We start from the raw sequence: 17,957 nt of genomic DNA, 5'->3' as shown, positions 1-17,957 counted from the left end.
TCCTCCCCCAGGATCGAGCGGTCCACAGACCAGGTCATCAAGCCTGTGAACCTGGAAGCGCTCTCCAAGTGGACCGGCCACATCCCCCGGGACGTGGTGAGGGACATGGCCCGGATCGCCCCTATGCTGGCTCGGCTGGGCTATGACCCGTATGCAAACCCACCCAACTACGGCGACCCCGACCCTATCGTCATCAACAACACGCAGCGGGTGAGTGTGCGCGTGGAGACGCGCTCCTGGGCTTTCGCAGGAGTGGGGGAGCCAGCCCCTGAGGACGCACTCCCTCTGTGATTCCTGAGCTCTGGCTTGTTTCTGTCTAGGGACGTGGTGAATTCATGACTGCTTGTATTTCCATTTTTGCTTGGGCTGCAGGGAAGCTCAAAACCAACCGGTAAAGCCAAGCGCTGTGGCACCATCTTGTAATCCTAGTGACTAGGGAGGCTGAGGCAGGAGGATTGCAAGTCCAAGGCCAGCCTCAGCAACTTAGCAAGTTCTTGTCTCTAAATAAAAAAAAGTGGGGGTCCCAGGGTGTGGTCAGTGGTTAAACACCCCTGGACTCAATCCCTGGTACCAAAACTACAACAGCCACAAAAACCCCAACCGGAGCCCTTCTCCCACCCTGCAGCTGAGAGCTGACGCATTTGTGTGCTGGTTGCCTCTCATTTCTTCACTCTTCCTCGCCCTTCCCTTCCTGTTTCCCGGCTGTTTCTGTAGCATGCCAAGTCTTTGTTGAGTGGGCATAAACAGATAAACTACGGGTCCCTTTATTGTCCCGTAAGGCCTAATGTTGATTTCTCAACACGTGTGAGTTTACAGCTACTAAATTCCTTTTTTCCTTTTTTCTTTTCTTTTTTTTTCCAGCAGTGCTGGGGGTTCAACCCAGGACCTTGCACTTACTTGCTCTACTGCTGAACCACCTTTTTAAAATTTTATACTGATTGAGTCTCACTTAGTTGCCTAGGCTGGCCTTGAACTCCTGGGCTCTAGCAATCCTCCTGCCTCAGCCTCCCAAGTAGCTGGGACTATAGGTGCACCCCACGCCCAGCTTGCACTAAGAGTCTTCAGTGTCTCAGTTCTTGCTAATCTCTCCCCCCTCCGCCCCTTTTCTTTTCCCCTTTTGTACCAGCGATTGAACTCAGGGGCCCTCAACCACCAAGCCTCAAAGTCCCCAGCCCTTTTTATGTTTTATTTAGAGACAGGGTCTCGCTGAGTTGCTTAGTGCCTTCCTAAGTTGCTGAGGCTGGCCTGCAACTTTCGGTCCTCCTGCCTCAGCCTCCCAAGCCACTGGGATTGCAGGCGTGCGCCACCACACGTGGTTTAATTTCTGTTTTCAACAAGGAGCAGTTTACTAACACTGATCTCTAGACTTTCTGCTCTTGGAATCCAAAATATAAACCCATCTGTGGGGCTCCTAGGGTGTGCAAATTCCTTCTCCCCAACTTCACTTGATTTTGCAAAACATTTACAGAAACACTCAGAGATCCAGTGAAAGTAGCCATCCTGTACTGCATGGTAGACTTTCACCACTGGATATGGTGCATTTTTATTATTTTCTTGTTATGAATATTTCTTGATTTTTTATTTAAAATATTTTTTTGTAGTTGTTGAAGGACAGCATGCCTTTATTTTATTTATTTTTATGTGGTACTGAGGGTTGAACCCAGGGCTTCACGCATGCTAGGCAAGCGCTCTTTAACTACGGCCCCAGCCCTTATTGACTTTTATTTTGTTTTTTAATGTTTTATTACTATTTAATTAGACTTCATTTAAACTCTACCCATGTCTTCATGTATTTTTCCATACATTTGCTCTACCTCATGACAAAAAAATCAACTGTCAAGACATTCAACTGTACCCCATAAGTACCTATTATTATTATATGCCAATTAAAATAGGATGGGCTGGGGGTGCGGCTCAGACGTAGAGTGCCTACCTAGCATGCACCAGGCCCAGGGATCCGTCCTTGGTGCTGCAAAATACATACATACATAAAATGAGGTGCCATTTTGCCATAGTCGCGATTATTGACTGAGTTATAAAGAAGAGTATGGCGATGATCTTGAAATCCAGACCCCCTGTGCTTCCTAGAAGTGGGGGCTGGAGCAGGAGGAATCAGTAGCTCCTCTGGGGTCTCTTTAAAAGATGAAAGCCCTTGCCAGGTGTGATGGTGCGCACCTGTAATCCCAGCAGCTCCGGAGGCTGAGGCAGGAGGATTGAAAGTTTGAGGCCGCCTCAGCAACTTAGCAAATCCCTAAGTAACTCAGCAAGATCCTTTCTCTAAGTGAAATACAAAAAAAAAAAAAAAAAAAAAAAAGGCTAGAGATGTGGCTCAGTGGTTAAGTGTCCCTGGGTTCAATCTCCAGTTCCCAAAAAAAAGGGTGGCCCCTGGCTTGGCCCTGACTGTGCGGCACAAAGGCTGGACTTTGTGTATTTTATTGGATATAAATAATTCTCATGAGCACTGGTGGCTAGGATCCGCTCTTTGGAGCTTTTCTGTTTTTGTAAAATAGAAGATGTCCCAGGATTTCTTGCACAGAGATTGCTTCTCTGGGGGTCTACAAGTCCCAGCAAGGGCCAGACACCCAGCTGAATCCTTTTATTTATTTATTTTTAATTTTGTAGCTGTAGGTGGTCACAATGCCTTTACTTATTTACTATTTACTTATGTTTCTGTGGTGCTGAGGATGGCACCCAGGGCCTCACACGTGCTAGGCGAGCACCCTACCACTGAGCCCCAGCCCCCAGCTGTTCTTCACCGTGGTTTTGCCGAGTCTCTGAAGTCCCCTCATGAACAGCGGCGTGTGAGGGAGCGCGCTGCAGACGGTCGGGTCCTGGGTGAGGAAAGGCCCAGTGCTGATAAGATCGTCTGGCCCTGATGCTGTCCTTCATAGCCACCGGCAGCCACGGGCTCTGATGGGTCCTGTGGCCTGAGACTCGACGGAATTGAGGGGTGCTGTAGGCACAACGTCCACACTGGAGTTTGAAGTCTTGGGACAAAAGAAAGGCTGTGAGCGCCCTCACTGACTCATTCTGTATAGAGTACGTCATATTTTCAATCCATCGGGTTACATAAAAGGTATTATTAGCAGTAGTTCCCGGGTCTCATTGTATGTTTTAACCCAATAAATCCCAAGTGTTCAATTCTGCGAGCACAATGAATACTCAAATGGGATCTTCTTTTTCTTTTCTTTTGCTTTTTGATACTGGGGATTGAACCCAGGGTCACTTAACCACTGAGCCCCCTCCCCAGCCCTTTTTGTATTTTACTTAGAGACAGGGTCTCGCTGAGTTGCTTAGGACTTCCCTAAATTGCTGAGGCTGGCTTTGAACCCACCATCCTCCTGCCTCAGCCTCCCCAGCCACTGGGATGACAGGCGTGTGCCACCGCGTCCAGCTTCAAATGTGGTGTCAGGGTCCCCATAAGGAGTATACTTGATGCTCCAGCTAAGGTTTTTCAGGTTCTAGATCTGAGATGAAATGGGCTCCCGTGGCCACTAGGGAACTGGACGTGGTGCCAGGCTTGGTGGTACATGCCTGCCATCCCGGGTACTCGGGAGGCTGAGGTGGGAGGACAAGCTCAGGGGCAGCCTCGGCAACTCAGCAAGACCTTGCCTCAGAATAGAAAGGAGTGGAGATGGGGCTCAGTGGGAGAGCTCCCCGGGTTCATCCCAGAACTAAAATAATAATAATAAAAAAAGGAGGGGGGGAGAGAGGGAGGGAGGAAGAAGAAGAAGAAAACTTAGGAGTTCCATAGTTGATTCACATTATGTTTCTTTCTTTTTTCTTCTGAGGCATAATTGAAGTACCATAAGATTCACTGATCATAATGCACGACTGTTTTAGCAGATTTATAAAGTTGAGGGCAGAACAGCTTTAGGACATCTCATTCACCCCAAGCGTTCCCAGGTGCCTGTTCACAGTTAAGCCCGCTCAACTGCAGGCGAATAATCTACCCTCACTGTCCGTGGGTCTGCCTTCCCTAGGCACTTCATTAGAATACACTCACACAGCCAGGGGTGGTGCGCACACCTGTCACCCCAGTGGCCTGGAGGCTGAGGCAGGAGGATCCTGAGTTCAAAGCCAGCCTCAGCAACTTATTGAGGCCCTAAGCAACTCAGTGAGACCCTATCTCTAAATAAAAATATAAAAAAGGGCTGGGGATGGGGCTCAGTGGTTACGAACCCCTGGGTTCAATTCCTGGTATCAAAAAAAAAAAAAAAATAGACTCCTCGGGTCACTCCTAGCCACTTTGTTCAGGGTGACTCTGGGGGCTCCTTGTGTCCTTGTTTGTGTTGGCTGTTACTGGGTACCATCTGTAGTGCCACCTCGGCACGGGAAGTTCCCAGAGAACAAGAATCTCAATCCTCTGGCTAACATTGTACCTCCAGTGCTTGGGATAAGAGGAGCTCAGTAAATGTCGGATGGGTGGACAGGTGGATGGATGGATGGACAGGTGGATGGGTGGGCAGGTGGACATATGGATGGACGAACAGGTGGTAGGTGGGGAGAGGAGGGAGGGAGGAGGAGGAATAGAGAGAAGGGTACATTGATTGGTGGGTGGGTGGATGGGGAGATGGGTGAGGGCAGATGGAGGGATGGGCCCGACTGTGCCCCTTGGTCATTTCCACCGTGGTGACATTGCTTTTCTCTCCCTAGGTCTTGAAAGGGGACTACAAAACACCAGCCAATCTAAAGGGATATTTTCAGGTTAGAAACCTTGGGGCCACCCCTAGTTCTGCTTTCCTGGCGGGGCCACTAGCTTGTGTGTACCGTGGACACGTCCCTGTTCCTCGCTGACGGTCTCCCCATCACAAACTCGGGTGGGGATGGGTGGGCGGAGGGGCTGATGCAGCTGGGGCCCATTGCAATCTGCCCCCCGCCACCCTCGCCGCACTGTGAGTGCCTTGGAGGGTCTGGGGGGACCTGCTGTGGCGCATCCCTCTCGTCTGATTGAAGGCAGGGGTTCCAGACAGCCCGGGGGGGATTTTCGTCCATGCCCCCCCAAAGAGACAGAGAGAGAGAGAGAGGTGTGTGTACGAGGGTTGTACAATGCATGTGTCTGTGCAAATGGAGATGCGCCCACTCCTGCATCCCTGCGTGTCCCTGTGATGGTCTCCCAGGTGTCCCTGGCATATCCACAGGAGTGGCCCATGCTTTATGTCACTGTGGGAAGGGACGGGCCCCAGCACACAGCAGGGACAGCCCTTTACCTCTGGAGCTGCTGTTCTGGTGTGGCAGTGCCACCTCTTTGACACCTATTAACTCCGTCTCCCCAGGTGTGGCTCGTGTCACCCAGAGCAGCTTAGAGAGTGTCACCCAGAGCAGCTTAGAGACCCGGTGGGGTTGAAAGAGCTTTCCCCTGTCTACACATGCTACCCCATGTGTTCCAACTGTCATGAAGTTGTTTAAAAACACACACTGCGCGCGTTTGACACAAAGCTTTTATGATCTCAACACCACAAACACGGATGATATCCAGGGTGGAAAGTGTCGCTGGTGGGTGACGCTTCGCCCACCACCGATCCCTTCATGACGTGAGCCGCGAAGGGCAGCTCAGAAACCCTGGGAAGTCTCAGTTCCGAGTCCCCAAGGGACCTCTCAAATCTCCACATAGTGCAACAGACATAAATCACAGTGCGTTTCTGGAGTTTCGGGTGAAAATGTCAGATGCCTAAGTATCTTGGATAAGGAAAGTAAAACAAAGATTTGGGTTGTACACAAAACAAAGGCATCTTGTTAGTCACTAATGGCGCCTTTCTGAGAATTACCAGACGTATAATTTATTGGTGAAAATACCCGCATTTAAGTGAAGGAGTGTTGCTAAAATTACTAGTTTTAGTTTGTGCGTGTGTTTTATTTAATTTGGCAAAATAAAGACTAGCCCGCCCTATGGCTTTAATTATCTAATGAATGAGGGCTGAGCGCCTGGGGGGGAGCCACAGCCTGAGCACTTCCCCGATGTTTGGGGAGCGGGTCCTGCAGGCTCCCTGAGGGTCACAGATCTGAACTTGCCACTGTGAGCAGTGTGGCCAGAACTAGTGAGCACTATGTACTGTTCCTTAAACCCAAATGATGAAGCGAGCCTGGCACTGGGGCGCACGCCTGTCATCCCAGCAGCTTGGGAGGCTGAGGCAGGAGGACACGAGTTCAAAGCCAGCCTCGGCAACTTAGGGAGGCCCTAAGCAACTCAGCAAGAGCCTGTCTCAAAATAAAAAATAAATAAAACTAGGCTGGGGAGGTGGCTCAGAGGTTAAGCAACCCTGAGTTCAATCCCTGCTACCTAAAAGTAAAAAAATAAGAATGAAGCAAGAACAAGGAACGGAAACAGATGTGGGGGGTCACCCACCACCTGAAACTCTCCCCACTGCTGCAGATGCTTTAGCAGATGGCCCTCTGTTTGCTCAAGCAAATGAGTTGCAGTTCTATTGTGTGAGCTGCGCGTGGCCATCTTCAGGTCCCCATCTATTGAGTTATACTCTGACCATCTGGGACAGCTGTGCAGTGTTCTCTGTAATGCAGGTGCCAAAACCTCTTAGCTGTTTCCTTAAGATCATCCCCGGTTCTTGCAGCGTCCCCATGAGGTCCGTGGACACCATGCCTCTGCTTTCCCCCTGCACCCCACCCCGTGCCTCCCAGACCCCCCGGTGTTGCCCGCCATCTGTGGGGTGAGGGGTCCATCTGATCATTCACTCAGAATTCACTTTTAAGGAGTAGTGTGGGGTGAAAGGGGGTGGTATTTTGTAAACTCTTGAGGAGCACTTATAACATTTTACCAAACTGGGTGGGTGTCCAGTCCCCTGCAGCGTTGGCGGGCCCAAGACAGCTGGCAGAGCCGGGACTGGTTTGGGTTGCTATTAGGAGAAGATAGGAAGGGTCCGTCCCTGCTCTCTGGCCTGGCCTCCCCCATTGTCCCCACGCCATCCAGGGTATTGCGGAAGCTGGAAGGAGTCAGGGCAGCTACATGTTGGTGGCGGGCGGTGCCATCCACACAGCCCTGGGTGCTTCGACGCCCGCTATCAGTCACCAACCAGGAATCCCCATATCTAGGCTCCGTGATGAAGTCACTGGCCCTCGGTGGTGAACTTGGCCTCCAGCCCCTCTGACCTCCTGGGAGCCTGGGGATCAGCTCAGAACTCCAGCCCTCTCCTCCTGCTGGGTCTCCGCAGCCACCAGGGCACTTGTGTTATACAGGAGACCCCAAGGAGGGTGGGAGCTGTGTGACCAGAACAGGGACAAAGACCTACCTACCACCCCCAGATCAGATGTCGCCTGGTGGAGCCCCTTCCTGAGCCCCACGCCCTGTGGTGTTACCTGGGTTTGTCTTTATATATGTGTGTCTGAGGGACTCTGCACCCTGCTAGAGGGGACCCTCCACTCCGTGAGAACAGGCCCTGGCACCTAGTGGGTGTGCGGGAATTATTTGAGAGCCTGTGTGTGTGTGTGTGTGTGTGTGTGACTAGTGATGCTGCAGGGTGGGCCTCACGCCACTGGCCACCTGATGACCCCTTCCCACCTGCTGTCTTCCCCCAGGTGAACCAGAACAGCACTTCTTCCCACCTGGGAAGCTCGTGATTTCCAGGTAGGTCTGCCCACTTCCCGGGGCTCCAAGGCTTCTCCGCTCAGGAGCCACCATCCCCTGGGAGCAGTGTCCACCAAGGTGGGCTGACCCAGCCCCCTCTAGGTTTCCATGGTGACAGACTGGGGAGCTATTTATAGAAGGGAGGCTTAGTCTCCTAGCTCTGGATCAGGGATGGGGGAGGGAGGCATCCATGCTGAACCAGCCCTGGGGAGTGGGTAGGAGGGACCAGCCTGCCCAGTCCACAACCGGAATCGGGTTTGGCCCAAAGCAATTAATGATCTAATAATAGCCACAAGCAGTTCCATTCTAAGAATAACACCCGGGACATCGGGCGAGGTACGTCTTTGTGTTCCTCATTTAATCCTCAGTGGCCCTGGGAGGCAGGGGACATAATTCTACCATTTTTACCAAGAAGAAAAACCCAAACACAGAGAGGGCCTTTGAGGTACCCAAGGCCACACGGCCACCAAATGGCAGAATTTGCCCTGAAGTCATCTCCCCCGGTGTGTGCTTTAGTTTGTGTTTTTCAGGGCATGGTCACCCATCCTTGTTTTGCTAAGGGGCAGGGAAAGGGATTTTGAACTTGGAAACTCCAATTTATGAGAACACCAGGCGGAACCTCTCTAGGCCTCCATTTCTCATATCTGGAGAGTGGGGACTCATCAGTGTCCCACCTCTGAGGGACAGGGGAGCTGGCCCAGGTGGGAAGGCTCACAACTATAAAAGCAGTGGACCCTCCCCATGAACTTGGGACGGGAGTCCAGCTCCAGCAAGTGAGCTGGCCTCCCGACACGCCCCCGCCCCCAGCATCCCTAGTGTGGCTCAAGGAAAGCAAGGGGGACCCCACAGAGAACTCAGGACCAATTTGTACTTTCCTTTTTTTTTTTTTTTTTTTTTACAGCTTTGGGCAAGTGCTTTACCACTGAGCTACACCCCCCCCGCCCTCCCTATTATTTTAATTTTACTAATCTTATCCTACTTTTAAATAATCAGAATATTTTTGAGTGTGTCTCTGAGTCTGCTTCACACCAGCCTGCCCGGCTGGGGACACTGGGCTCTGTCCTCCTCAGAGGTCCCATCTTGAGTTGTGCTAAGATCCCAGAGTTTGACTCCACAGAGAAGAACCTTCCTGTTGAAAACAGCTCCCCTCCCTGCCTTCCCAACTCGAGTCCTCTTTGCTGACTTCCTGTGGATTCGTTGGTAGAATCCTGGACCTTTTTTACGAAACCGGGTTTATATACGTGGTGCAGTAGCTGATCCTGGGCCGAGTTCACCTGGAACAAATGCTCATCATTCCCTGGCCTCTATCCCCAAATCACTGCCATTTGGTCTTTATAATTAAGAAAAATGGCCAGGCGTGGTGGCCCACACCTGTAATCCTAGCCACTACCGAGGCTGAGGCAGGAGGATCATAAGTTCAAAGCCAGTCTCAGCAACTGAGCGAGGCCCTGAGCAACTCAGTGAGACCCTGTCTCTAAATAAAATACAAAAAGGGCTGGGGATGGGGCTCGGGGGTTAAGCGTCCGTGGGTTCAATCCCTGGTTCCAAATAAATAAATAAGTGCATCTTGGAGGTCAGGTGGGTGCAGGTTGACATGCGGGTGAGAACCCAAGGAATGTTCTCAAATCCTCTCCTGCCACCTGGGATGTGTGTATAAATCTTGCACTCTCACGCCATAGAGGAGGACCACACCTCACACAGACGCACGTGTAAATATAAAACCTCTGTTTCAGGCTGTGACTCTGGGCTCAATGCAGTCTTCTCTTTCAGATCTCTGCAAATGGCTTTGTTGCCGAGAAAAGAAGAAGCTGCATTCGAGTGGAAATCGGACCCTAATCCAAGCATATTGCTTGCTATTAATCACCAAAACAGGACTGCCAGGGAGGAATGTATTGCATATGTTTGCAAAAACAGAAGCTTTTGACACTGTCCCTTGACACTCTCTCTGGACGTGGCAGGGCCAAGAGTGTGGATGTGCTCTGGCTTTTGGAACTTAGGTATTTTATATTTTCCCCCATTTTTTTTTTAATGGATCTGCTGTCCTCCTCTGTCATTTGCAGGACTGCCTCGGTGGCTTTGTTTGTTGGGACAAGATCTACAACCTGTGCCTCTTCCTTTTCACCCTTACTTTGAATTTCAAAAAATCTATTTAAGAATTTAATATATGAGACTTTCTTTGATTTCTCTCCCACTTCTACTCCGTTTAAACAGAGAAAAAGAATTATTTGAATAAAGTGATCAGAGTCTCATTCGTCAATGCCGTACTTCACCAAGTGAACAGATTTCTGTGCCCGAGTTGAGTTGTCACATGGATGGGTGACAAGCAGAAGCCGGAGAACATGTCCATACGAGGGACAGCTGAACACCCCATGTCAGGCTAGTGGTTTGCTGGGACTCAGAGGAACTGTCGTAGTCATGGTGGTTGGTGAGATACCAGAGAAAAACCAGGTCAGGGAAAAGCCACACAGAGGCCAAGCTATTTTTCTCTGCCCTGTGGAGTCTTTTTTGGTACCTGGGATTGAACTCAGGGGCACTCGACCACTGAGCCCCATCCCCACATCCCCAGCCCTAGTTTGTACTTCATTTAGAGTCAGGGTCTCACTGAGTTGCTTAGGGCCTCGCTGTGGCTGAAGCTGGCTTTGAACTTGAGATCCTCCTGCCTCAGCCTCCTGAGCCTCTGGGATTCCCTGCAGAGTCTTAATAGACCACCTGCTCGACTGTCCCTGTAAGGATGCGTGACAACAGAGATGAAGCATTGCCGGCCAGGGAGCTCACCTGGATAGGGGACAGAGGAGAGTGCTGGGAACATGAGGTCAGGGAATAATTCTGTAAAATGGGCCCACTGTGCTGACCCCACCTGCTTTCTATTCCAAGAAGCAATTTACCTGTAGCCCTGTCTGGCCCAAGCAGACAGGACGTGTCACAGTCCTCAGCAAACTGCCTGTTATCTTCAGGTGACCCTGAAGGGGGAGAACTTTGTAACCCCTTTTCAAGGACCAGATCCTGAAACTCAGGGCGATAAGGATAATCCCTCCTAACCTCAAAATCTACAAAAACCTATGGTTAAGAATCCAACCAGAAGCTGGACGTGGTGGCCCACGCCTGTCATCCCGGCAACTCAGGAGGGTGAGGCAGGAGGATGGCAGGTTCGAGGCCAGCCTCCGCAGTTTTACAAGGCTGTTAGCAACCCATTGAAACCTGTCTCAAAATAAAAAGGGCTGGGGATGTTGATCCGTGGTCAGGCACCCTTGGGTTCAATCCCTGGTACAAAAAAGAAAAAAAAAATCCAATTAGAACCAGTCAGCATGGGCCAGAGTGACCTAGATTTGTCATGGCAGAAGGGACTTGAAAGTCTGATATCATCTTGCTGTCACTCAGAAACAAAAGGTGGGCCCGGTGGGACTCTGGAAACTTCTCTGGGACCCCCAATAAAACTGGGGTGCAGGAGGGGCACGCTGTCCCAGCCCTCTTTGAGAGGACCCACTCTGTCACCTGAGGGTGTCCCATCCTGTTTCCTGTCCCTTCAGCCCACTGTGCCCGTCACTCTGAGCCACATGTCTGGGATCTTTCTGACCGTGAGAATTGGGCTCTGGCTCGCGATCCCTCCTTTCCCAGAAGGCCCAGCTGTGACGTCCTGAGCCCCGAGGGCTGTGCTTCCTGCTGGGTTGAAACACTGGTGCCACAAGGAGCCGACTGCTGGGGACGGTGGGCGAGGCCGACTTGACTTCTGCCAGAAGCATGTGCACCGGACAGAGCTTGGTGAGCCAGGGCTCCTGGGCAGCGTGAGCCCGGTGCTCACCTGTCGAAGCCCAGAGGATGAACCAAAAGACCCCAGGAAGAGGAAAGAGCAAGGCTCTAAGGACGGCCTGGCAAGATCAGGTGTCTGGTGCTCAGGGACCCCCAGTTTGGGGACAGCCAGTGTTTTATCCTGTAAAGTGCAAGATCCCCCCTGTCCCTCCTTGGCTGAGAACTCTGGGGTGTACGATCTTCCCCACCGTCACCGAGGTGTTGGGGTAGCTGGCGCAGATATCCACAAGGGACCCATCTTTGAGTCGAGCAAGGTTTGTTGACAGAGAATCTCCTCCAGGCCGCCCTCTGCAAGGGGCAGCAGCCTGCCCGGAAAACCTCTTAACTATCCAAACTATCCAGTCATGTACAATGGAGTGGTTAAAAAGTAACCCGTCTGGTCCTGTGACTGTTACTTGTCTGTCTTTGGTGGTTTCGGTAGTTTGGAAAGGTCATGCCTGGGTGGGCAGGTGCTGATTTTCAAAATGGAGTTACTTTGGCCTGAGAACCTAACACTAGGTTATTTAAAGTAATATACCTTTAGCCTGCACGGTGGTGCACGCCTAGGATCCCAGCAGCTGGGGAGGCTGAGGCAGGAGGATCACGAGTTCAAAGCCAGTCTCAGCCACAGCGAGGCCCTAAGCAACTCAGTGAGACCCTGTCTCTGAATAAAATACAAAACGGGGCTGGGGACGGGGCTCAGGGGTCGAGGGCCCTGAGTTCAATCCCCGGTACCAAAGAAAGAAGAAAATATAAACCTGTAGTTGTCCCCACTTCTGTTGGTTCTCTTGAGCGGGAAAATCCCCCTGTGGATCCGGGCCTTTGGCACACACATAGTTTATCTCTGTCGGCCAGGTGGCCCCTTCCTTCTGGCCTCCTGTCAAGGGCTGTGGATTTTCACTCTCTTGTGTTAACTGCTGGCAGCTGTTTATTCTGCTCCCCTCCCCAAGCCTCTCCCATCCCAAGTCGCTCAGCATTTCAAGCTGAGCACTGCATTGTGCAGTGGGCCCAGGGCCTTCCACTCCTTACAGGAGGCAGCCCCCTGCTTCTGATCTCTAAGAGGGACAGCCCTGCCCTTTGCCCTGACAGGAGGAGCCCATTAGCTAATTTTAAAATTGGGGTGGGCTGGGGACATCATGCTTAGTGAAGGAGGCCAATCCCAGATCACCAGAGGCCCAATGCACTCTGGTGTGGGGATGCTGACACACAGTAATGGGGAGGGAAGAATAGAAGTTCATTGTCCAGACAAAGGGGCGTGAAGAGGAGGGAGAGGGAGGGAATAGGAAAGACGGGGAATGAATCGGACAGAACTTTCCTATATGCACATGATGACACAGCCATGTCACTCTGCATCATGTCCAACCAGGGGAATAAGAAGTTGTACTCCACGTGTGCATAGTAGGTCAAAATACATCCTGCTGTCACTCACAGCTAAGAAGAACAAGTTTTAAAAATTGGGATAGGCTAAGGGAAGGACTAGAGTTAAAAATGGCTACACTTGGATGTTTATATCCCAATTAAGGCTGAATACTATTACTATATCATCATCATCATCATCATTATTATTGTTTTTGGTACCAAGGATTGAACTCAGGGGCCCTCGACCCCTGAGCCCCATTCCCAGCCCTACTTCATATTTTATTTAGAGACAGGGTCTCACTGAGCTGCTTAGGGCCTCGTGGTTGCTGAGGCTGGCTTTGAACTCTCAATCCTCCTGCCTCAGCCTCCTGAGCCGCCGACATCACATGCGAGGCCCACTGTGCCCAGCCTAAATACTATGTTATGAAAATGACCCACTGGACTTTATTTCTTACGAGCCCCCCCCCCCTCCCGCCGCCGCCCTGCCTCCCCCCCCCCCCACTTTTCTTTTTATACCTTTCGGCCTCCTTCTTGTTCCCGCGCCCTCAGTGTTGCCGTCTATCCCAGATGTATTAACTTTCCAAGGTGGAAACCGCCGAGGTGATGAGTTGTCCCCGTTTAGCAGTCTTTGTGGCCATCCAGGTAAGCGGGAGCACTCGGTCAGGGTATTTTGGATGAACTTGTCCTCTTGAGCTGCAGGCGATGAATGCAGACTCTGGAAGGGAGGTCCGATCCGCAGTTCATAGTGATGAGGGCAGCAAAAGAGAAGAAGCACCCGTGGGTCTGCAACGAAGCTCGGCCTGGTCCCTGATGCCAATCAATGCCGGTTTAATGATGAGGCCATGGTTTGAGAAAAAGAAAAAGCTTGTTTTATTGCTTTGCTAGCAAAGGAGAATCACAAGAGACTCCTGTCCCTGAGGCTGTGATTGTGCCCATTGGGAGGAATGAGGATGTTAAAGGAAGTCCTCAAGGGTTGCATTCCAGGTGTGCTCTGGTAGGGGGTCCCAGGGCACCCTGATGGTGTGTTGGGATTCACATGTTAATTTGGGAGATATTCACTTCCTAGATCCTCTGGCAGACATCTTCCTGTGCAGCACTAATAACTCACATCATCTTGTTCCCCGCCCCCAGGTTGGTGGCGGGGAGAGGGAAAAGAGGAAAAGGAAAACATGTCCCTTTTGAAAATAAGCCCCAGACAGCTAGTGCAGTGGTGCACGCCTGTAATCCCAGAGGCTCGGGAGGCTGAGGCAGGAGGATTGCAAGTGCAAAGCCAGCCTCAGCAGCTTAGGGAGGCCCTAAGCAACTCAGAGACCCTATCTCTAAATAAAACAAAAAACAGAGCTGGGGACGGGGCTCAGTGGTCGAGGGCCTCTGGGTTCAAACCCCAATCCCAGAAAAAGAAAAAAAAAACCTCAGAGCTATATTCAAAAGGTGAAGTGGGCCCCTGTTGCAGGTCTCAGGTTGAGGCAGAACATACTTGTGACTCTGGCAGAGCTTTTTGTGATATTTATTGGGCACTCCTGTGTAGAAACTCTTTACGGCCTGACAGTTTTACTGACTTTCAGGAAGACTGACACAAATGTGCATGTCAGGTAGAAGGGCCACTGTCTTGTCTTTTAAATGTCCATGTATCGCTGCATTTTGGTCAAACTCACTTGCCAAGTGTTGGAGTCCAAATTGGTCAAAATGGACCCTTTTTCTGTCTCCTGTTAGAGTCAGCTGAGATTTGTTAGGGATCACTCTTGAGAACTTTTTATAACAACAAAAAAAATATTGATCTTTTGAACACAACTTAAAGTATTTCATTTCTGAATCTGATCTTTGCCCCCTTTAAAATATCATTGTACCAAGGTCTCCACGTGTTCTCTCCTGAGTCCATCTGAATATCAGTCAACGACACAGACACCAGAAACATGATCAGAGAGGCTGAGAGAGCTCTTCCCTCCTGTGGATAAGGTGGCAGAACGTTTTCATGTCCACACTGTCAACCTTTGAACAATTCAGTCTCCTTACCACCTTCCAAAAATACACCTGAATTCCCATCCCAGTGTAAAGAGTCACACAAAATTTCATATATGACTTACTGACAACAGGTGACCTTTATCCATTTATAAAACATTCAATGATGTAAATAAATGCAAATCAAATTTGTTATTTTTATAGAAACCTGAAGGAGACTAACGCTACAGAGAATATTCTTTTGGAGAATACCAACTTGGAAAAGTGCTCTCCCGAGGTTTGCATTTTAAAATCCTCGTATACTTGAACATGAATGCATCTAGTATACAAAGAAGCCAGTAGTAGTTAGTATCACAATTACACAGATGTCCTACTCACTCAGGTTGGCTTTTCTTTTTTCTTTCTTTCTTTTTTTTTTTTGGTTGTCAGTAGGCCTTGTATTTTATTTATTTATATGTGGTGCTGAGGATTGAACCCAGTGCCTCATACTTGCTAAGCGAGCGCTCTACCACTGAGCCCCAGCCTCAGCCCTCAGTTTAACTTTTTTTTATACATTTATTTTGTTTATTTTTATGTGGTGCTGAGGATTGAACCCAGGACCTTGCACATGCGAGGCGAGCACTCTACTGCTGAGCCACAACCTCAGCCCCCTCACTTTAACTTTTAAAGTGAATTTAGAATCCATAGTCTAAGGTGACAATAATCACAGGTCTGCTGCATGGGTTAGCAGTCCTAGCGAAAAACAAAAGAGAGACTTCAATCTCTTATACATTTAGGAAAGAGTGTTAGTGATCAGAAATAGACTTGGTGAAAGCAAACAGATATGACAAGTCTTCAAAGGGCGGTGTGGCCCTTGCATGATAGATACTATACATAAAAGAGAGCACTTATTGGTTATCTTGCAGGTAACACATAGACCTTCATTTAGCAAACTTTTGCATAACATCTAGACAAAGCTTATACAAACCTGGTTCTCAGATGTAGACATAATATCTATTACATATATTTAGGGTGTCAACTATATTGTTATAGCTTAAATAACAGTTCTCTTTTTAACCAGTTAAGAAACCATTTAAAAGATTTAAAAACAAACAGAACCCTAATTCCTTTAAGATTAGTTTCTCTACTAGGTGTGGTGGCACCACCTGTAATCCCAGTGGCTTGGGAGGCTGAGGCAGGAGGATGGCAAGTTCAAAGCCAGCCTCACCAATGTTGTGAGGCCATAAGCAATGTAATGAGACCTTGACTCAAAATAAAAAATAAAAAGGGATGGAGATTTGGTCAGTGGTTAAGTGCCTCCTGGGACCAAAAAACCAAAAAAAAAAAAAAAAAAAAAACCCCAACAAAAACCAAAAAACCAGACTTAGCTCCCTAAGTATAAGACCTAATAGACACAAGAAAATTATCTTTTTTTTTTCTTTTTCTTACCAGGGGTTGAACCCGGGGACACCGACCCTCCCGTGGTTGTCTCTCAACCAGTTCAGCAGCACCTCACACCCTCAGCATGGAAGTGGGGTTGCTTGGAAAGCCAGGCCTGCCCAGGGAGCTGGAGCGAGGGTTGCTCCTGGGTCCCACCTAGGGTGCCAGATTAGTTCCCAAAATCTCAGTTCTTGTCCCTGATGCCAATGCAATAATGAGGACACTGCGTTTAGAAAAAGGAAAAAGAAGTTGTATTGCTTTGCTAACGAAGGAGAAGTACAGAGATTCCTGTCCCAGAGGCTGTGATTCTGCCAGTGAAGGGTGGGGGGGTTAAAGAGGTGACTCAAAGGCTACATTCCACTGTTCTGTGGGGGATGGTAATTCACATGTTAATTTAGGAGATGATCATTTCTGAGATCTTCTGGCCCCACCCCTAATATCTGAATTGCTTCCTTCCTCTGGTGGGTGTGTGCTGAAGGACAGATAACTCTGCCCAGGATGGGGAAGAAAGGTAACCCCGTTTACCCCAAGATTAGGAGATTAGAGAGGAAGATTAGAGAGGAGATGGGAGAGGAAAAGAAAGAACATGTCTAAGAATAAGTCGCAGAACCAACCTGGGTGCCCTTCAACAGATGAATGAATAAAGAAAATGTGGTACATATGCACAATGGAATATTACTCAGGCTTAAAGAAGAATGAAATTATGGCCTTTGCTGGCAAATGGATGGAGCTGGAGACTATCATGCTAAGTGAAATAGGCCTATCCCAAAGAACCAAAGGCTGAACATTTCCTCTGATATGCGGATGCAAGTTCCCATAAGGGGGTGGGGGCTAGTGAAGAATAGAGGTGCTTTGGATTAGGTGGAGGGGAAGGAAGGGAGGGGAGTGGGAATGGGGGTTGGAAGAATAGGAGAACCAATGGGACACTGTTGCCCTTTGTGCGTATATGAGTACACAACCGGTGCGATTCTACATCATGTACAACCAGAAGAATGAGAAGTCCATTTACGTATGATGTGCCAAAATGCATTCTACTGTCCTGTCCAACTTATCAGAACAAATTTAAAAAAAAAATCACAGTGGCAGAGTGGCAAGGGCTCTATTCAAAACATAAAGTGGAGCACTGACTCAGTTCCAGCAGGTCACACCTTTTAGAAGAATCCCAGCCATGAAGACACTGGACAATCACAGAACTGCCCCTGGGGAGGGGGGGGGGCATTAACAGCAGAAGCAGAGGGAGAAGCAGGAGAGAAAGCTTTGTGAAAGCTTTGTGGTGGGACAGGGACTTGTCCCCTGAAAAAGCCATTTTCAGAATCCACTCACTGTTCATTGTCCTTGATTTGGTCGGAAAAGATTTTTCTTTTTTTGGGGGGTGGGTGGGTATCAGGGATTGAACTCAGGGGCACTCAACCACGGAGCCCCATCCCCAGCCCTATTTTGTGTTTTATTCAGAGACAGGGTCTCACTGAGCTTCTTAGTGTCTCACTGTTGATGAGGCTGGCTTGAACTCGAGATCCTCCTGCCTCAGCCTCCCCAGTCGCTGGGATGACAGGCGTGCGCCACAGCGCCCGGTGCTGAAAAGATTTTTTGATTCACAGCAGTACATGAATGCATTATCAAGAAGCAACCAGAAAATGTATAGTGAGAACCCAAGAGGTCCCATTGTACTTCCTTTCAACATCCCCTTTCCTAATGCCTCCCCTTTCCTGTTTGGAACACAGTATTCCAGATTGTTCATACATATTTCCATGCCTAGACACATAGTCCCCCATGGCCCCACAGCCCACGGTCCACATCTGCAATTCAATCAAGTGGGATCAGGAATATTTGGGAAAAAGTCGCATCTGTGCTGAGC

At 49.5% G+C, this 17,957-nt stretch overlaps 1 protein-coding gene across 3 annotated transcripts in view; it reads left to right on the top strand.

Moving 5' to 3' along the window:
* The window catches only part of TPST2 (tyrosylprotein sulfotransferase 2), a 42,678-nt gene extending 33,066 nt beyond the window's left edge, over positions 1-9,612 (top strand). For all 3 annotated transcript variants that reach the window (XM_081287201.1, XM_081287200.1, XM_081287199.1), the window contains 4 exons: positions 12-210; positions 4,657-4,707; positions 7,531-7,579; positions 9,350-9,612. In XM_081287201.1, the coding sequence (XP_081143327.1) occupies positions 12-210; positions 4,657-4,707; positions 7,531-7,572 (292 nt within the window). In that variant the 3' untranslated portion in view covers positions 7,573-7,579; positions 9,350-9,612. The remainder of the gene's footprint in view (positions 1-11; positions 211-4,656; positions 4,708-7,530; positions 7,580-9,349) is intronic.
* The last annotated feature ends 8,345 nt before the right edge of the window (positions 9,613-17,957 follow it).

This window comes from Spermophilus citellus, assembly GCF_964194105.1.
Source record: "Spermophilus citellus genome assembly, chromosome: 3".
In the NCBI taxonomy this organism is placed as follows: Eukaryota; Metazoa; Chordata; class Mammalia; order Rodentia; family Sciuridae; genus Spermophilus; species Spermophilus citellus.
This window is presented reverse-complemented; position numbering and strand designations above follow the sequence as displayed.